Source organism: Nyctereutes procyonoides, unplaced genomic scaffold, assembly GCF_905146905.1.
Source record: "Nyctereutes procyonoides isolate TBG_1078 unplaced genomic scaffold, NYPRO_anot_genome, whole genome shotgun sequence".
NCBI classification, from domain to species: Eukaryota; Metazoa; Chordata; class Mammalia; order Carnivora; family Canidae; genus Nyctereutes; species Nyctereutes procyonoides.
The window spans coordinates 15,187,025-15,208,394 of NW_026575024.1; the positions used below are offsets into that span (position 1 = coordinate 15,187,025).

Here is a 21,370-nt window from a genome sequence, read left to right on the forward strand (position 1 = left end):
AGCAAAAAAAAAAAAAAAAAAGAGAGAAAAAAAAGGGGGGGGGGGCGCAGAGCAGTTCCTGCAGGAACCCAGGCGGTAGCGGAGATGCCTGGAGCGGGAGAGAGGAAGACGGGAGGGGTTCCTCCGAATCCGCTGCCTGCACGCTCCTCCATCCCCGCGCTCTGCTCTGAGACTGCGCCTGGCTGGCCGGCGCGACCACGATACGCACCGCACCGCGTTAGCTCTGGGCGGCGCTGCCAGCCTGAGCCCGCCGGCACGGGGGCTGCTCTGGGGCCACCCCGCTCGGCCCTGCGAGCCTACGCCTGCCTGGGTGCCGCGCTCCCCACTCCCGCCTCCTCCGCGCCCATCGCGCCACTTCCCGCGCTGCCTCCACCCTGCAACCTCCAGCCCAAGCTGTCTTCCCGCTTGGCTTGCTTGCACTCCAGCCCACCTCCTGGGTAGTCGCCATTTCGGTTCCGTTACTGGACAGCATCCATCCCATCAGTCTTTCAAAATCACCCCACTGGCTCTCCCACCCCCAGCACTCTCCATTCCATCAACCTCCATTCCATCAACCTCCCAAACTAATGTCTGTCCCCGTGTGCTACCAGCAGGTAATCAGGGCAGCCGTGCTATCAACGAAAACATACCACGTTGGGGACCCCCTGCAGTAGCCTTCATGGGAGCGGGCCCAGGAGTCCCAAGTGAGAACCCAAAAGGTGTGGGCCTGAGAAAGATTGGCAGCTTCCACTTTGCTGCAAAGGGAGCCAGAGTTGGGCCCAAGGACAGCAGTTGGATGGGCTGTTCCTGTGTGCTAAGGCTGGGATCCTTCCTGTCCAGGGCACCACCAGGGTGCAGGGGTGCAAGGGTGCAGGCCTCAGTGTGAATGACTCCCAGCACTGCAGTCTTTCCAGCCTTACCCCCACTTGAGCTGGCACTTGGGCCTCAGGCAACCTGCCTTCCACAATCCCACAGCTGGAGTCCTCCCATTACCATCTTCCCTATGCTTGACCTCTTCTGGGCTCAGTTAGATCCTGCTTTGGGCAGGAGGCGGCAACAGATCTCAGGGATCAGAGGAGACCACTCCAGAAAATGGCTCCCTATCAGTTAACAGGCAAAAATTAAAGTGTTTGATGCAGAGTGATTTTTAAGAAGTCACATGACCTCTCTGAGTCTATTTCAACGGTTTATAAAATTGGGATACTAATAATCATTCCACAGGGCCTGGAGAAAATCAGGCTTGATGCAGGTGAAGCCAGTTTGTGGGGTGTTGAACAAATATCCTTTTTTTCTGCCTCCTTCCTGGCCCTGTGCCACAATAAAGCCCCTAACTGCTCACTTTTAAGGGAATTAGCAGCTTGTTAAATAACCAATCTTCTGTTCACATTCACAGCCTTTTGCTATGACATCTGGGTTCCAGAGACTGTCCTTCTCCAACTCTGGATCACCTACCACTAAACATAATTGGAATGTGCAGAGAATGAAGCTGTTGAGGCAGACAGGCCTAGCTTCTTATCACCTGTGTGATGTTAGGGAAAGGTATTTACTCCTTCAGTTTCTCTGTCTGCAAAGTGAGAAAATAATGGTGCCTATCTCACAGGATTGAGAAGAGACACAAGTCACTCTGCAATGGATGATACATAGGAGCGCAGTAGTTGGTAGTTGTACCCCAATCATGGGCAAGCCTGTCCCCCAACTAACAGTTGAAAACACTGAGGCTTGGAAGAAAAGGATCTCCTCTGTAAAAGGAGTAGAGATGGGGCAGTGGCCCAGTAACTATAACTGCTTAGATTTCTGGATCACTTCCTATAGGTCAGGCATCATGCTAATAAGTGCTTTACACTAAATACCTCGTTGAATCCTCACAAGACCTCAGAAAAGTGCTGTCTTATCCTCATCTTACAAACAAGGAAACCAAGGCAAGAGCAGATCACCAAGGCCTCACCACTAGTAAGGGGTCCCAGGACTTGACCCTGTACTCCACCGTAGCCCTCTCAAGTCAAATAGCCTTGGGACCCACTTTTCTTTTTTTTTAAAGTAGGCTCCACACTCAGCATGGAGCCCACACAAGGCTTGAATTGATAACCCTGAGATCAAGACCTGAGCTGAACTCTGGAAAACTGTGTGGAGGTTCCTCAAAGAGTTAAAAATAGATCTGCCCTACCACCCAGCAATTGCACTGCTGGGGATTTACCCCAAAGATACAGATGCACTGACACGCCGGGACACCTGCACCCCGATGTTTATAGCAGTAATGTCCACAATAGCCAAACTGCAGAAGGAGCCTCAGTGTCCATCGAAAGATGAATGGATAAAGAAGATGTGGTTTATGTATACAATAGAATATTACTCAGCCATTAGAAATGACAAATACCCACCATTTGCTTCGACGTGGATGGAACTGGAGGGTATTATGCTGAGTGAAATCAGTCAATTGAAGAAGGACAAACATTATATGGTCTCATTCATTTGGGGAATATAAAAAATAGTGAAAGGGAATAAAGGGGAAAGGAGAGAAAATGAGTGGGAGGTATCAGAGAGGGAGACAGAACATGAGAGACTCCTAACTCTGAGAAACGAACAAGGGATGGTGGAAAGGGAGGAGGGCGTGGGGTGGGGGTGACTGGGTGATAGGCACTGAGGGGGGCACTTGATGGGATGAGCACTGGGTATTATGCTATATGTTGGCAAATTGAACTCCAATAAAAAAAAAAAAGACCTGAGCTGAGGGGCACCTGGGTGGCTCAGTGGTTGAGAGTCTGCCTTTGGCTCAGGTCATGGTCCCGGACTCCTGGGATCGAGTCCCGCATCAGGCTCCCTGTAGGGAGACTGCTTCTCCCTCTGCCTGTGTCTCTGCCTCTCCTTCTGTCTCTCATGAATAAATAAATGAAATCTTAAAAAAAAAAAAAAAAGACCTGAGCTGAGATCCAGTCAGATGCTTAATCAACTGAGCTGCCCAGAGCCCCAGACCCCTACAAATCTGACTTGTCCAGATAGGGACAAGATAGGGATCCAAACTCTCAGCAACCTGTACCCATCCCTGTCTCAACACTATTTTCACTACCACTTGCTTCTTTCCTACAGAAAACCTCAAGCAAGGCTTTCTCTTTCCACAGAGGGCCTCTCTTGTGCCCTGAATCTGCCCACACTCACCTGCCCCTGAAACTCTGTGCTCCTTGGGCTACAGATATAGGGAAAAGATCCATGTCTGTGCACTGACTGCCCCCCTGGGACTGCCAGAGGAAGCTACTCTGATCTGGGAAGTCACTGAACAGCCTAAGAAACTGTTTCCAGGGGAGCCTGTTTGAGCTGTGCACCTCATGATTCATGGGACTGGAGCTTCCCACCCCACCCCCTGGCATCTGCTGGCTGCCATCCTGGCTCCTATTTGGCTCTGATCTGGACAGGGCTGCCTAGAACTGGCAGTTAGGGGAACCCACTGAGCTAGACATCCCTTTCTCTTTTCCCATCTTCCAAGTCATAAACTATTCTGAGAGCACCAGCTATGCAGTAGTCTCCACTTCTCTCCCTAAAGAAGTTGAGATAGTTGAGGGTGGGGGGGTGGGATGGAAGGAGGTCCAGGCTTCAGACTCCCTAGAAAGCCAAGAGACACACCAACTCAGTGGCGGGGCGGAGGTAACTTTCCCTTATCCTTTCATCCATTCACTTGGGAATCTGTGGCCATATTTAATATACTACCAGTTATTCTTAGAAAGCTGTCATGTTTACAAAGCACTACACATCTTTGTATTTAAAACAATAGAAGGCAGAGGTGACAGATTGTTTTAACTAATTAAAGAACATGCACATCCTTTAACTATTAATGTCTTCAAAATGAGTTTATTGTCAGAACCAGAGCCCAAATCCTGGGTCTGCTGGTTCCTAACACATAACCTTGGGCAAATGTCTTAGTTTCTTCATCATCCTCATGATATTTACTATTTCTGAGGGTTGTTGTGAAGATTAATAATAGGTAAAGCACTTAGCCTACTTCTGGACATGTATTAAGCACAGCTATTTATTATCAAAATGATAAACAGGGGTGCCTGGATGGCATAGCTTGTTGGGTGTCAGTCAGACTCTTAGTTTCAGCTTGGGTTGTGATCTCAGGGTTGTGAGATTGAGCCCCACATTGGGCTCCACACTCAGCACAAAGTCTGCTTGGGATTCATATTCTCTCTCTCTACCCCTCCAAAATATTTAAGTCTTTAAAAACTATATATATTAAAAAGTAAAATAAATGACATACATGTCCCTGCCACTGCCCAGCTCCCAGACAGGCACAGGTCTCTGATGGAAACTCCCAGAGATGTGTGCCAACACAGATGGAGCAACCAGCCCATAGCTGACCACGGGAGACAGCAGCCACATGATATATGCTCTGGTTCCCTTCCCCAAGTAACAAGTTAGCCACGTGCCTTTATGGTTTGTGGTGTCTGGGGGAAATCCACCAACTTAGGGGAAGTCACCTCAGTTTGTCTTATCTCCTGGACCCTGCAGCCAGGATCCAAGTCCCACTAACAAGCTGCTTTCTTCCAGCTTAGCCAGGGCCCTGAGTTACAGAAGTGCCTCACCCTGGCACCTTCCCTGTCATCCCCCAAGCATGTTCACTCTCCAACCTTCATCCTGTCAGCCTCCTCTCCCTACTCTGCAGGGCTGGGAGCCAGGAAGCTAGACAGGCTTCCTGGGCAGAGAGCAAAACTCATCTGTGAAGCCCTAACACTGCAAGCTGAAAGCTGTCCACGGTCTTGGACTCAGAGGACCCAAAGAGGAACACGGATGGTTTCTAGAAGTGGGTCTAGATCAAGTGCATTCCACTGGACACATTCATAAATCACTGGCAAGAAAAAGAAAACTCAGTCACGGCACTTCATCCAAGACAGAGCAGAGGAGGGCGTAGATGGAGAGGGTAGGACACAGGAATTCCCTGCACTTAGCATTTTAACCAAATGGACGAATAATCTGGGGTCTGGAAGAGGGGAAGTTGGCCTAATCATTCTGTATAGCTTCCCTGACTGGCTGTGCAGGTCTCTCACTGGCCCAACCATGGCAGTACAAAGTAAGCACACGCAGAACCGTGGAAAATACTGTATTTATGTACATAGGAGGGACAGCTGCAAGCCCCCCACAGAGGACATGCCACCCCAAAGAAAAATCTTAGCAGCAAATTCCTATCTCCCTCAGCACTATCAGCGCAGCCCAAGTTGGAAGGCTAGGCTTCCTGTTTCTGGGCACCCATCATACCCTTCCCAGTGTAGAATTCCCAGGAAGGCAGGAAAAAGGAACTATTGCCAGAAGTGAGGTCCGGTGGGAGCTGGGGTGCCTAGTCATTCCCAGAGAAGAGGCAGTGACTCTATCATGAAGGGTGGACCAGAAGCAATGCTGGGATTCTTCTCTGGGTCCTATGGCCTGCTCTGTTGAAAGCTGGCAGCAGTAGACCCAGTAGAACTGGAAGAAAGTTAGTCATGGGTTCATGGGTATGCACACACATGCGTGTAGCAGGACACAGGTTGTGTATTTTCTTTGTGCTTCATGCCTCCATCTGCCGTCCTCTCCCTGACAGCAGCCTAATACTTTGCACCTCTGTCTCTTTCTGTGGCTATGGATCCAGAAACCGAGTGTTTCTCCAAACAGAATAGCTGTGGTTCAGCAACATGGCAAAGGTAACAGCTGTCCCAGGAAGGTTAAGACAGATGACTAGAAGAGTGGTTTCCTCCAATCAGATATCCTTGATTTGGTTCTTTTTAAAAATAACAGGCTGGTGACAGGTGTGGTGGCTCAAGAATGACATGGTTCCAATTCTGTTATTACCCTGAAAGAGGTCCCCTTGATGACCTCCCAAATAGCAAGGCTTCAGCAGACAGAGGCCATTCTTGAAGCTGTGGTCCTGACTGCTACCTGCCTTCTTGACGGGGCCTCACTATCTCTCTCACACCAACAGAGACTTCACATTTCCAGGGTTCCTCTCAGACCTGGGCTGGACCTCATCTGGAAGGTCTGAGCAGCCCAAGGTGTTGGGGGTGTGGGGCCAAGTGCCCAGCCAGGTGTCCAAAGGACCCGATTCTAGACATTGGATTTAGGGGCTGAGTTGAGGGGGATCTCCTTGAGCTCCGTCCGCATGCACAGGTACTCCCCGATGACAGCCATGAGTGCAATGCACACGGCTTGAACCAGCCACCAGGTCAGCGCCGAGGGGAAACGGGAGCTGTAGAACCAGCAGCCCAGGAGGTGAAAGAAATGGACAGTGACAGTGAAATCCAGACACTGCTTCCCTCGCCGGATGAAGTACAGCAAGCCCAGGGCACTGTGGGGAGAGGACAGCAGTGAGTTGTCACTGGGTTGTCCTGGCCTTGGATCATTTGGGGAGTAGAGACAATTAGGATAACAGCATAGTGATCAGAAGCAAGCAAGAGAAGTGTGAAGCAAGAGTTACATTATTAGATGCCTAAAGAAAGCTGGCAGGTAATGCTGGGAGGGAATCAGGTTGGATGGAAGAAAAACAAAACTATAAGCTTGATGAGAAATGGTGACCATCGCTCAGGGGAATCCTAGGGACCCTGAAGCATACATGGGCCATTGAAAGTGAGGACAACAGGCTATTTGCAGCTGGGCAAATCCACATGCTGGAAGGTTGGCCTGGAATCAATTGATCTTCCCAGTTTTCAAGAGAAGCCAGAAATCTGGATTTTTTTTTTTAATAGAAAATATCCTTTCAACTAAGTGGAAAAATGTTTAATTTCAAACACCACTTGTGGGATGCCAAACAGAACATATCTAGGAGACAAATTCAGGTCAGGTCAGCCCACCCACTTTCAATCTCCAGTGTAAGGTCGAGAACAATAATGTGCAAAGTGTTGGTCTAAGTAGTTCCCGTGAATGAATTAATTTAATCCTTACAACTATGAGATAGGTAATATTATTCGCCTCATTTTACTGATGAGGAAACTTGTTCAAAGTCACTAGACTAGTGGGAATGCTGAGATTCAAAGCCAAGTGAGTCAACCATCTAGAGCCTGAGATCATAGTCACTATGCTAAACTACCTCTCAAGGGGCAGGCAATGGTCATGAGTGGCCTTAAATTTTATCCAGTCAAACCCCTCAGGTGTACCAACAAGAAGCCCAAAGCCTAGAGAGAAGGGACTTAATTTGGCCAATGGCACAAGGACCAACAGACTGACTTCTCCTGACTCCCAGTCCAATCCCCTCCTCATCTCATTCTACAACAGGGAAGTGATCTGAGATGAAAGCTATCCCACAGGCAACATGCAGAGTGACGTAAGAGCTTTTCAGCTAAGTCGAAATCATGATAGAAGGAGCCCTATTATGGAGACAGTCCCAGAACTGGCCTTTGCCACCCACTTTAGTCTACCACTCCCCAGGAACAAGCGCCAGCCTGTCCCATGTCCAAATTTAGGAAGTTAGTTCCAGTGCTGGACCCCAAAAGCTGGAGAGCAAAACTGGTGATACTCACCAGGTGAGGGCGTTGAGGATGAAGGACATCATGGACAGCCGGCCTGGAGGGGTGGAAAAGCCCAGGATCTGAGGGGGAATCACAAATGGAAATATGCTGGAAGTGACTTGGCTTGGTAGAGCTCCAGGCTCCAGGACCTCCCAAGGAAAAAGCATTCATCCCAAAGCACAGAAGACAATAGGCCTCTCCATCAGTGTGGCAGCCTATTTCCAACAAGGTGCTTTCACAGACATCCACTATTGTATCTCATAATGACTCCAAATAGCAGCCAGGAAGAGACTTACAAAGGAGAAGCCAAAGTCCAGAGATGAACATTAAGTAACTTGCCCAAAAGTGATATCATAATTAAAGAAAGAGTAAGGACTATTACAGGGTTCAGCAAACTGGTCCCCTACCAGTCAGACATCTAGTTTTGTACGTAAGGTCTTATGGAAACGCTACCACACCTATTTGCTTAGTACTGTCTCTGGCTGCTTTTGCACCACAGTGGCATTATTGAGTAGTTGTGACCTAAAACCTTTACTATCTTGCCCTTTAAGAAAAAGTCTGCCAACCCCCGGTCTATAATCCAGGTTGTATGCATGAGATGACTCTTCAACAGAGCCCAGGATTTCTACAGGCTCTTCCCAGGAGGACAGAGGCTCCTAAGAGGCTACTTCTGGGCACCTGATGTGTGTGCAAATTCCACCACTCTTGATACAATGCTACTGAATACCAAACATCTGCCCAGCATTGTCAGCTTAGGAAGGCCTCTGACTCTAATCAACTCCTGTTATCCTCACAACCACCTCGCAAAGCAATTTTTATCATTACTGTTACCTCTTTTCAGATAATACCTTGCCCAAGGGCGACACAGAGAATACGCAGCAGGAGCATTCTAGACCTCCTGGCTGAGAAGTGTGCTCATTACCATTCACCACAGCTGCTTCTCAGATGCAACCAACCATCTCATAACCCATTACTTCAGAAAGCACTTTTCATCTTCCTAGGCACCTCTGGGGTCTCTGGGCCTCATAACATTTTGCTGAGAATTATTCCGCCCAGTTTCCAGGAGAGAAAACAGGCTCAGAAAAGTGAAGCAACTTGCCCAAAGTCCCATGGCTAGTACATCTGGACCCAGATTGGACGCTAAACCTTTCTGAATCCAAAGTACAGGCTCTTTGTGTTACAGTCCACGACCTCTCTGCTACTGCTCTCATGATTTTGCAGACGGGAAAACTAGAGTTCAGGGAGGACAACACTTGCCCCACATCATAGGGCTAGTAAACGGAATTTAAACAGAGGCCGGGGGTAACCCCGGTGGCTCAGCGGTTTAGCTCCGCCTTCAGCCTAGGGCCTGATCCTGGAGACCCGGGATCCCTGCATGGAGCCTGCTTCTCCCTCTGCCTGTGTCTCTGCCTCTCACTCTCTGTGTCTCTCATGAATAAATAAATAAAATCTTTAAAAAAAAAAATAAATAGAGGCCCGATTCCAAAGTCTAGGCTGTTTCCATTACACCTCCACGAATGCTGTTTTATCCACCCCCCTCTCCAATATGGCACCTGAGAATGTGAGGCCCAGGGAAGTGAAGTCACCTTCTCAGAGTGTCAGAAAGGAGATGCACCAGGTTGTTCATAAGGAACGTAGGCCTGTTCCTTATGATATCCAGGTCCTTTACTTTGTACTAACAATCTGCCTCGGTGTCAGTGGTTTCCTCTCATGGATGGGGCACCTAAGGCTCAGAAGGATGAGATCCCTTTCCCAGAGCCACAATATGAGATGGTGGTCCAGCCACGGCTAGCCCCCAGGAGGGTCAGGTCAGACCACAACACCCACCCCCCCACGAGGCCCAGACGCCGCCCGCGCCGGCCAGGGGACCCTACCTCGGCGTCGAACATCTGGTCCAGCGAGGGGCTGCTGCGCACCAGCCCATCCACCAGCGCCAACCACAGGCCGAGCGAGCCGTAGAAGACGGTCTGCATGAGGACGATCTGCGACAGGATCAACAACGGGTCCCAGACGTAGCTGCGGAACTGGCCCGCCATGCCGGCCCGCAGGGCCCGGCCGCCACCCGGGGCCTGGGTCAGCGCCGCCGCGCCATGGACCCGGGGCCGCCCCGGCACCTGCGAGAACACACGCCGGGCCTCAGCCAGCCGGCCGTCGCCATGGCAACGCCGCCCGGCCCGGGAGGAGGGACCCGGACGGAGGGAGCGAGCCCATTCCGGGAGTGGGGGGTGAAGGCGGGGTCGGACGGACCCATTCCCAGAGCGAGGGGAAGTCCTGCCCTTCCGGCTGTTCGGGCCCCGCCCGTCCACAGGCTCCTTTGGGGTTCACTCACCGGTGACGGACTCGAGGGTCGAAGCGTCCGAGTGCGGCCCAGCCTCACCGGCTAGCCCCCCAGACAGCGCTGACAGACGGGACCATGGAGGAGAAGCCCTAGCGGCCTAGAGAGGCAAAGATCCAGCGACCACGGCACCAGCCGCGACGGCGTAGGAAGGAAGCGTTTCCGGGGATGGTGGTGGAGGGGGCGGGGCAGAGAGCGCGCAGGCGTGGTGGGCGCAACCTTCGGCTGAGCCTCCTTAGACCCGGCGGGGTAGGGGCCGCCGGGAAGCGGAGTCTGCACATGCGCAAGATGAAAAGTGAAGGCGAACGGAAGTGAGGCACGGGAGCCGTGGAACTTGCGTGCCCTCTACAGGGGAATCTTGAAGAAGGCGGCAACCGGGAGAGTAGGGAGAGGGGTGCGTGGGCCAGAGCAGGGAAAGATGCTTAGCAATGAACAAGTCGATAGATGTTGATTCTATTTCCTTTCTCCTCGTTGAAGTCCAGGATAAGGGGCAGCCCGGGTGGCTCAGTGGTTTGGTGCAGCCTTCAGCCCAGGGCCTGATCCTGGAGACCCCAGGATGGAGTCCCACGTCGGGCTCCCTGCAGGGAGCCTGCTTCTCCCTCTGCCTGTGTCTCTGCCTTTCTCTCTCCCTCTCTCTCTCTCTGTGTGTCTCTCATGAATAAATTTTTTAAAATCTTAAAAAAAAAATAACGAAGTCCAGGATAACTTTAAATGAACCTGCCAGCTCTTCCACGCAGGACTTTGCCACTGTTTTCGTCTTACAGATAATTAAGGGTTGGAGAAGGAAAGCAACATACTGCCCCAAAGACACAGAGTTAGTGGAAGCCAGGAGTAGAATTCACGTGCCAACATCGCAGCACTGACTTCGTGCTACCGGGTGCCTGGAAGGTTTGGACCCATACGAATGGGATCGTCCCTGCCCTCTGACATAACCTGATTACTAGGAGGCAAACATCCTCCTAGTGGATCTTTGGGACTTGGAGCCCAAATGCATCACATGGGTATCCATTTATATTTGTATATACATATACAGTTAAAATAGAAAAAAAGGACAGGTGCTGAAGTCATACCTGGAAGCAGATTCTGACTGCCTGTCACCATGACTGTTTTCTCTCCCTATTCTCTGAGTCCACATAGTGTATGTACACAGCCAGTAAATATTTGCTTAATGAGTCAAAACAGAAAGAGCAACAGCAAATTGATGAATCACTTTATTCCTGCCCAGCCAACCCAAACCCCACCACTTCATTGAGCCTAGTCCCCCTTCTCCAGAATGGAAAGAAAGGAAGTAACCCATTCCAGGAAAAGAAGGTAGAGCCAATTCTATTAGCTGCGTGACCAGCAAGCCACTTCCTTCTTTAAACCCAGCTTCCCAGATTATGAAATACGGAGTTAGACAAGATTAATGTTTGCCAACATTCGATCTACCCTCCACTAATTAGTTTCCCATTTAAACACTTATCAAAGGGCACATGTAACTGCCAATCAGAACCTCTGAACGGCATGTGGTAATCGTATTATCACCTTGAGTTGATATGATTCCAGACAAGAGTAAAGAAACATGAGACTTTATTAAGAGTAAATAGGAGGTTTCTCTTATCATTTAGAAATCCTGTAAACAGTTCCCCTGGACTCCAGTTTAGAAGTTATTAAGGCCCAAAGATTTCTGAGGTGTTTCCAGGTCAACCATTCTTTTAGGTGGCTCAATTCAGATCAAGAAAAATATGTTCCAATCCCTCTGGCCCACTGATGAATCATATGATCTGCTGTTTCTGAGAAAACATCTTCTGTTTATCAAATACGTACGTGATCTTTCATCTTCACAATCTGAGAACGTGGATATTATCTTTTTTTTTTTAGATTTTACTTATTTATTCATGAGAGACAGAGAGAGAGAGAGAGAGAGAGAGAGAGAGAGAGGCAGAGACACAGGCAAAGGGAGAAGCAGGCTCCATGCAGGGAGCCCGACACGGGACTCAATCCCGGGATCCTAGGATCATGCCCTGGGCCGAAGGAGGCACTAAACTGCTGAGCCACCCAGGGGCTGCCCCATCTGTCTTTTTTAAAGTGAGGAAATGGAGACTCAGAAAGGGAGTGTGACTCTATGTAGGTAAGGGAGCTCATAAGCTGATCATAAGGGATTCAACCCCAAGACCTCTCATTCCAAAATGCAGATAACCATTCCTGAAGGGGGGGGGTGGAGGGCAAGGCAAAATAAGTGGTAGAGTAGTGAGGAGAAGCTCAGGAAAAGTGCTTGAGGGTTTGACTTAGTTTCCATGAGCAGTTTGGTCTTCTTTCCAGGTGCTGGAATGTTTGGTTCTTCCTGAGTCAGGCCCTTACTTGAGTCACAGCTGGACCCATTGGGCTCTCTCCACCTGTCACCTCCCACAGACAGAAAGCCCTCCCTGTCCATTCTCCAGAAATGGGAAATGGAAAACTCAGGTAGCTTGAGACGTTAGGGCACTGAATAGCTGGGGTGTGATGTCATTCCTAGAGCCTGGAGCTCACCTCTGGGAAACTTCTGCGGACCTGCAGGACAGCCTGTTGCAGTTTCCAGTTTGCTGTAGGAGTTCAGCTCTTGAATTCCCACCTTTCCTAGTTTGGGAAATGGGGCATCATCCTCTGTCTTAATTTGGGTACAGCAAGGAAACCAAGAGCTGGGGAAAACCACAGTAACTCCCTTAGCCAACCTCCTTGGCCCATTTTGAGAATCTGACCACAGGAAGCCTGGAGAAAAAATGAGTTTTGGGTTCAGCTCACAGAGTCTGAACTAGGGCCCCAATGGCCTGCCATGTGACTTTGGGAAAGTCCTACACTAGGTTTTAGTATGCCAAAGAATAAAATGAAGGAGGAACATTGGACTCCAACTTCCAAATGCAGTCCCTGGCCTTGTGCCATCTGAATCAGCTGAGGAACGTATTATATTGTCAGATTCCCGGGCCTTGTTGCAAACCAAAGTCTGAATCTCCAAAGGAGAATGCAGAAATCTGGATATTTAAAGAGCTCCCCAAGTGATTCAGAGGTATGGCCAACATTTGGTAATTACAGAACAAGATGATCTGTAATTGACCTCAAACCAAATCCTCCTCCTAAGAGAAAATTGCTCTGTGACCTTGCCATGTCCGTGGCTCTCTTTAGGCCTCAGGGTTTTTTTCCATCTGTAATCTGAGGGGGTTGGACTGGAATAGCTGATCTCCAAGGGCCCTTCTCACACTGCTGGGTTTGTGATTCCAAACTTATGAATGAAATTTTAAACTTTAGGTCAGAGACTGAATAACAAACAGCCACAAGCTGAAACAAACTGTCCTCCGGGTGCAGAGAAGAGGAGTGCCTCTGGTTGCTTGGTCACTTATGTCACTTCCACACTGAACTCCCACTGTGGGTTTGTAAGGTCAACTCTTGTGGAGATCATTTTCCAGATCTACCCCCCCATAAATCCCTTGGAGGATGTCCTCATACAGGTCTGTGGGCTTTGAGCCCAGTTATATTTGAAACCAAGCCCTACTACTATCTTGCTGGGTGACCTTGGAGAAGCTACTTCATTTCTGAGTCTCTGTTTCCTTCTCTATAAAAATGGCGATGAGAATAGTGCCCATGTTATGGGCTGTCCTGAGGATCAAATATGTGCTCACCACGCTACCTGATAGGCAGTCAGCATCATGGAAATGTTAGCAATATTAATTACTGTTATTTCTTCCCCTGGAATGTGGGAGTGTTAATACCTGATCTCTCAGATTTATGGGAAAGATCTGGGTGGATGTCAAAGAGAGTGAGCCCAGTGCCTGGCACACAGTAGGAGCTCAGTAAATGCAGTATCTTCTTTTCTTAATCCCGTCCCACCTGCAGGGTTCTCCAACTCCCTCCCTTTCTCCCTTCTTCCTTCCCTAGGCTGCCCACTCACGTGATCCCTTTCAGGGAATGTTTGATGAAAACACTTCAGGAGAGACACGTGTCTCCAGAACAGGTTATGCAACTCTGCGCTCACACTTTTCTTCGGAAACTCCATGTGGGAGGTTGTATTTGGCTGCCTGTCCTCTGCATGGGCTCTGGCCAGTGATTTCCTCTCTCAGAAGAGAAACTGGAGAGAAAGAACTCACCGTTGTCTGTTTTCTCCTTCAGACTAAGAACCCTTTGTTACCCAGAGTATTTTTTGAGAGAGAGAGAGAGAGAGAGAGAGCGCGAGAGCGTTAGGGGCAGGGGGAGAGGGAGAGGGAGAGAGAGAATCTTAAACAGCCTTCATGCCCAGTGTGGAGCCTGATGTGGGGCTCAATCTCACCACCCTGAGATCATGACATGAGACTGTATCAGAAGTCGGACACTTGGGATGCCTGGGTGGCTCAGCGGTTGAGCGTCTACCTTCAGCTCAGGGCATGATCCTGGGGGTCCCGGGATCCAGTCCCACATCGGGCTCCTTGCAGGGAGTCTGCTTCTCCCTCGCCTGTGTCTCTGCCTCTCTCTCTTTCTCTCTGTGTCTTTCATGAATAAATAAAATCTTAAAAAAAAAAAAAAGAACTCACACACTTAACTGACTGAGCCACCTGGAGTATTTTAAGGGCTGTGTGTGCCTCTGAGGAACATTTGCTGAGTTACATACTGTGTGCTAGAAATTTGATCTTGCCTGATTCTTATTTACTTTCTAAAACAAGATTGTAAATTGTAGATACAATTAATAGTCCCAGGAAAGCAAGGCTCAGAGGAGGAAATTCAATGGTCAGTGCTTTTCTGCGAGTCGTCTCTCTATGGAGGGTGGATGCTGCCAGGGATTCCAGCAGGTGGCTGGGCCTCCGAGGGTACTGTTTCTCTTGAATAAAGAACTCTGATCCAGGGAATGGTCACCAGGTCTAAGACACCTCCCAGGAGGAAAAGAAGTGAGATTTTCTGAAAACAGTTGCTCTGCTCCCTAGGCTTTTTGACTCTGCCACATACTATACTCTCTGCCTCTCCCTAGAAATGATTCCTTGCTCTGACTTGAAGAATTCAGGACTTCATTTTAAGAAGAAAAGCTGTTCTCTTCACCTCCCTTTTCATCATTCAATCAATCATTCGATAAATATTCACTGAGCATTTACTATGTGCCAGAAACTGAATAAAGTAAATAAAGAGGAAAAACCCATGAGTATATGTTCTCATGGAGGGGAAAGACAATAAGCAAGTCAACCAACAGTGTAAAACTTCTCATCAAGTCTTGAGAAGAGCTATTAAGAAAAATGGAGGCCAGGGGATGAGAACAACAGAAGAGGGAGGGTGAGAGTGATCACTTCAGAAATGGCAGTCAGCAAAGACCTCTCTGAAGAGGTGGCACTTAAGCAGAGATGTGATAGAAGTGAAGGATGAAGCCAACTGGTATCAGGAAAGAACATTCCAGAGAGAAAGAACTCAAATGCAAAGCCCTGAGGCAGGAATGAGATTGGCATATTCTCCGAATAGCAAGGCCAGCGTGGCAGGAACAGGGAGCAGTGGAGGCCATGGCCATCTGCCCTAGCCCATGAATTTCCAGCTTACAGTTCATCATTCACCTTACAACACCTGCTGGGACCTGTGTGGGGTGCACGGGTGCAGTTAGGCAGGAGAGATGAGAAGAGGAAAGCAGATTCATTCATTCACTTATCCAACAAATGTATATTATTGTGTGCTCACTATGTAGCAGGTACTGTGCTAGCCTCTGGGTAGAGAAAACAGACTTGGTCCCTCCCCTTGGGGAGATTCTGATCTAGCAGAGGAAATACACAACAAAGCCAGAAAACAAAATAGTAATGGTAGGAATACAAGTTGTAGCGTATGCTATGAAGGAAGCTAAGTGAAAGAAGTTGGGCAGGAAGACAATTTGTCCTTAGGGGAAAGTCTCTCTGAGGAAGTGGTAAAAGTAGTAGACCGTAAAGATGAGTGGAGTTACCCAGGGCAAAGATGTGCCAGGGGAAGGAGACAGTGTTTATCACAGCCCTGTCATCACAGGAGGATTCTTATTAATTGGAGGAGGAAACAGACCCATGGCGTGGGTGGATTGCCCGTGTCATAAGTCAAATGGTTGACGAGGCTTCAGCTGAGGTTCTTTGCCTCACTGCCCCATTTCTGCTACACCAGCAGCTTTTGCTGTTTGCAAAGAGCAGATTATGATTTCTGTGGCATCTAGAAAATGCACTATCTCCACCTTGACTGGCTATGTTGGATGGAAGCTGGAGGAAAGGACCTCAAAAGGGCAGGGAAAGCTGGGAGGAGCAGGAAAACACTGGATGTTGGTAAACTGGGGTTCAAAGCATCGCACTCTGATGTCTACACTGCAGTCCTTGGGCTGTAGCATGTGAATCCCATGGTGCTATGCGTCCCATGGGTAAGCGCTCAGATGATGGTCTCTGTCAAAGACACGGAGGAAACAGGGTGTTTGGAAGGAGCTCAGGGCTAGAAATCAAGGGACTGGGATTTAGATGAAGCTTTGTAACCTGGACAGCTCACTTTGCCTCTCTGAGCTTTATTTCCTCAAAAATAAACTGGTCATAATAACACCAGCCCTGGCTACACTCTAGAACAGTTTGAGGTATGTAAATACAATAATTTAGACAAAATATCTTTGAAGAACAGTCTAGCACTCTGTGAATGGTTAGGATTGTTATCATCTGTGCTTTTCTCCAGCCATCAGAGTAGGGAACTACAGGGGAAGCACAAGCTTAGTACACGGGAGGTTCTCAGGGACAAATCTCTCAATCTCTTTTCCGGCATCTTCCTCTCTGCTCCTTTGGGGATGGGACACTTCGAAATGTTTTTGTGGTGACACCAGGATTCAGAGGTATTAACTTAGTGGGACAACATAGGGAAACTGAATCAGAGAAAGCTGATTTTAATCCTGTATTCATCAGCTGTTGCTGCATAACACCCCCCCCCCCATCGAATTGGCATGTATTTCTCAATCATGGATTTGCAGGTCAGCTGGGGGAGCTTTGTTACAGCTTTGTTGTCTCCTCTCTAAGCCTGTTTTCCCATCTGTAGAATAGAAGTAACATTACCAACTTCATGGAGTCAGAGTGAGGATGATGTTCAACACTCCCTTTGAACTAAAGATACCCTCTGTTCAGGGTACGTTACAAGGTAGGTGATGTTCACCCTCTAGGCCCACTAGTAATCCAAGAAGCAGTTTGACCTAAAAATTCTCACTCTGGGAGACAATGCAGGCCATTGGCTACACCAATCAGACTGCCTCCCAAACTCAAACTAGAAAGAGTAAGTCAGTCAAAGAGAGAGGGGCACACATCCAGGAAGAAGAGACACCCTCAAAGACCACTCTTTGGTTTTAAGAGCTGGAGATAAGGTGGCCAGCCCCTGGAATCATCTCAGTTCTTACATCTTCCTTTCTGTTTTAGTCTTTAGCTGTCCTATATCCTTCCAAAAGACCTAATCCCTCTTTTCTTAAGGAGTCTAAAGTGAAGCATGGTTTTTTGCAACTGCAGGAGCTGTACATGCACAGTGAAGATGCATATAGAGTTGCCAGCCCAGAGCTTGGCATATAATAGGTCCTTAGCCACTGGTGGCTACTGTTCCCTAACCAGGGAGCTGCTTGAAAGCAAGGACAGTGTCTCACTCACCAGGATTTTTCAATAAACCTCTCACATAGAAGATGTTCATCAAACATTTACTGGATAGATGAGCAAATGAGTGAATGCCTATGTCTGAACCTGTAAGGACAAAAAACCAAATGGCATTCATTCATTTCCCTATACAACACACATTTACTGGACACTGACTTGTGGCAGATCTTGGGCAAGATGCTAGGGATACATCCATGCACAAGAACATGTCTCTGCTCTCACAGAGTTTACGTCTGGTTGGGAAACACGATAAATAAGGAAAAAGATAAAGACATGATGTCAGGCGAGGAAAGTGTTATGACAAAACAAAATAAAGCAAAGCAAGGAGAAAGTGATTGGAGGGGGTGGGGCTATCTTTAGAATTCTTTGCCATCCCTCCAGTGGGTGCTGACTCACTGTATGGGCCTTGGTTTGCCTGTCTTACAATGGGGGTGCTGTTGGGATGAACAGTCTGGGAGGGTCCTTCCTTGTCCAGGGTTCCCAGGTTCTGTGGTTATGCAAGGCAGTGGCTGGACATTACATGGCCTCTGGAAACTCCAGGCTGTCAGTATCTGGAACTGGAGAGAGATTTGCATGGAATGAGGATGACCAAAGAGCGTTGGCACTGTTCTGTGAGAGAGAGCCCCACGCCCACTCTCTCAGCTGTTCTGAAAATAGTGACATGATTACCTGTTATTTACTTTGTGTGAGGAGCTTTTGGCAAGAAAGCTTCCCAACTCAAGACTCCTAGAGGGAGACCTCTGTGATCATAAAAATGGATATCATTTATGTGGTGGGTGTTGTGCAAAGTACCATAATCTCAACACACGTGGCTCCCAAGCTACTAAAGAGAAACTGAGATGCAGAGAGGTAAAATGTCTTGTCCCGGGTCGAGGGTTATAGCCCCCAGATCTCTCTGACCCTGAAGCCTGTGCCCTTAATCTCCAACATAAGAGAGAAAGGGATGTTTGTCCAAGGAGAGGGACTGATGGAGTGACAGCGATCTCAGGAGAAGGAGAGAGGAAAGCTAGAATGAAAAGGTGAGAGGGTTTTGAGAAGCCTTCCAGGAGCGGAGGCATTTGATCTGGGCCATTACAGAAAGGATTAGTTGTAGTTTCTTGGGTTAGGTGTCTCTGGATGCGCCAGGTGTACACCCAGACTTGATTACCTTTGGCCTAGGAGGCCTGAGAAAAGGGACAGGACAGCTTTACCCCAGTTATAAGCCAGATCTCAGCTCCTTTTTGAGCTGCCTGCTGACTCTCTGAATCACTTTTCTGTGCTCGAAAGGAAGCTGGCAGGAGGATCTGTGTGTGGCCCATGCCATCTTCCAGACTCCCTCTATCTCAGGGGCAAAACCAAGGAAGGGCCAGAATGTAGGGGGCATGGATTCAGTACCCAGAACTTCACCTTATTTCATCCTCCTATTTACCCCAAGAGGTAGGTCTTTTATCCCCCCACTGAGGAGCAAAGTGATCTTTAAACTTTCCTCTCACTGGTGAGTGCCAGAAAACAGGATTTTAATCAAGAATTTCTGGTCCCAATACCTGGGTGGGTTTTGTTTGCTTGCTTGGCTTTTTGTTTTGTTTTGTTGTATTTTACTTCAGTCCCATGTAGGGGAATTGAGGACTTCAATTCAGCTCACCTTTGATTACAGCATTTTGTTTTGTAGGAGTCACAGAAGAACCCATTAAGACTTTTTAAAAGGCCTCTCAGAGTCTGTTCAAATGGTTTTTAACCTCTTAGGGGTCAGGAAGAGAGAATCTGAGGTTTCTTGCCCCAGAAATTTGCATAGAGACACATACGATATGGAAGTAATGATCATCCATGTTTCCCCTTGTCCCAGTTCAAGAAGCACAGGGAAAAACCCTACAAATCTACAAATAACCACATTCAAACGTGTTTCATGCCTTCGGAGAGATTCTCAGAACACAGAGAAGGGGAAATTAAATCCTTCATTTCAGGAGCTTGGGATAGCTTTATAGAAGAGCTTCTGGTGTCTAAACTGGTAGTATTTAATCTTTTTGTCAGTCTGCTTTCCAAATGATCATTGAACAACTATGTATTTCTGGCACTTTTTTTAGTTGACTGCTAATCCTTTTTCATAAAGAGTTTAAATAGTTGCAAAGGTTGCAATTTCTGATATATTATAAATTCATACACTCAAAAATAGATGTTTATAGCATTCTTTTCATTATATACAGTTGAATTAAATACCTACAATTTGATACCTACAACCATCCATTTAAAAAATACATGAATGGGGGTGCCTGGCTGGCTTGGTGGGTAGAGCATGCAACCCTTGATCTCTGGGTCCTGAGTCTGAGCCCCATTTTGGGTGTAGAGATTACTAAAATCAATCAATCAATCAATCAATCAATCATGAATAGGCTCTTCTCTAGTGGAAATTTCACATCATTCTTTTTTCTATTCAAACTCAAATTCCACTCCATGTTTCAGCACATAAACATTTTACCATAATTTTTTTTTCACCCCTCCAACATAGGGAGCTTGAACTCAGGATCCTGAGATTAAAAGTTGAATGCTCTACAGACTGAGCCAGCCAGGTACCTAACCAATAATGTTATTCTTAAATGCTTAAATAGCTTATTGATAGCACTATCATACTTTTCTGCCTAAAAAGAATTACATAAATCGAATCATTATTTTACCTTCCATGACCTTATGACTAGTTATTCAAATTCTCTATCATTACAATTATCATGAAAACACAATCTTTTTAAAAAGATTTTATTTATTCATGAGAGACACAGAGAGAGAGGCAGAGACACAGGCCGAGGAAGGAGAAGCAGGCTCCATGCAAGGAGCCCAATGTGGGACTGGATCCCAGGAATCAGGGATCACGCCCTGAGGCGAAGGCAAACGCACAACCACTGAGCCACCCAGGTATCCCCATAAAAACACAATTGATCAAAGCAGTTTAAATATATTACAGTTTTTTGAAGTCCTAAAAGCATTTTTAATGGTGTTTTGGAGATAAAATGAACTACACATATTTAAAGTGTGCAATTTGACATATAGTATACACTGGTGAAACCAGTTCTACAAATTTTGATAAATAATTATTAAACAAAAAAAGTAAAACTGAGTAATGTTTCCTTCCCCATTCGTCCACATGGCTCTGGAGGGATATTGCTTGTGCAAGAATGAGACAGACTTTAGCAATAATTTTATTTCTACTTTTAATTTTTTATAGCTGTCAAGCAGTGGGTGCCAGAGTCAGACTGTACTGGTTCAATTGTTGTGGGTGATTTAGGCACCCACAGAGGCTAGGCACTTTAGGGAACATGACCATTACTAAAAATTAAATTATATAAACTTAAAATTAAATAAACTATATTAAAAACAAAGGAAACACTTTGTATTCAAGACTCATGACTTCCTAGTTATTTCATTAGATCTTATTGTTATCCATGCTCTTGATATTATTTGCACCTATTATTTTGCACTATGTGTGGTAGAAATACTGCTCATCTCTAACCAACTCTGTGTTCAATGACATCACACTGGGAATTTGAAATCAGGTGGGAGTATTTATACCACAGAAATTGACAAATGGTACAAATTAGCACTTCCTGCTTCCCCCAACCTATTGTTAAAGATTTATCAGCACACCACTGGCTGTCAGAAGTTGGTGGGAATAAAAGGAGTTTTGTTATAGCGATGTGTTGACAGATAACCAAAAATGCATAGTGACCTATCATCAAAAATTATTTTAGTGATCTATGTACTAACAACTATATTAGGCCCTCCTGGGATTGTGTGGAAAGCAAAGATTGCAAAAACCATCTGACTTGCGAAAGAATGTCTTATTCTGACGTGAAATCCACTCATTTTCTCAGTAGATTTCTCAATCCTAGGGAAGGGTATGGCAAAAAAAATTGGAAAAAAATTGCTTACCTTTAAATCCCTGGGGAAAAATAGGATCCACATTTGAAGCTTGCTTTACAGTCAAGGATCTCTCCAGCGTGAGGTTTTCATCCTTTTGCTAATAATTGAGGGAAGAGGAGAAATCACTCCCT

The 21,370-nt window shown here is 47.2% G+C and overlaps 1 protein-coding gene across 2 annotated transcripts in view; it reads right to left on the minus strand.

Annotated features, from left to right (window-relative positions):
* SYS1 (SYS1 golgi trafficking protein) overlaps nt 1-9,950 on the minus strand; it is a 37,250-nt gene extending 27,300 nt beyond the window's left edge. The window contains exons 1-4 of one of the 2 annotated variants that reach the window (XM_055343867.1): nt 9,769-9,950; nt 9,314-9,553; nt 7,452-7,519; nt 5,053-6,283 (exon numbers count right to left, since the gene is read on the minus strand). In XM_055343867.1, coding sequence (XP_055199842.1) covers nt 6,043-6,283; nt 7,452-7,519; nt 9,314-9,475 — 471 coding nt within the window. In that variant the 5' untranslated portion in view covers nt 9,476-9,553; nt 9,769-9,950 and the 3' untranslated portion in view covers nt 5,053-6,042. Of the gene's footprint in view, nt 1-5,052; nt 6,284-7,451; nt 7,520-9,313; nt 9,554-9,768 lie in introns of those variants that run through there. The other variant, XM_055343875.1, reaches the window with a different exon arrangement.
* Between the last annotated feature and the right edge of the window lie 11,420 nt (nt 9,951-21,370).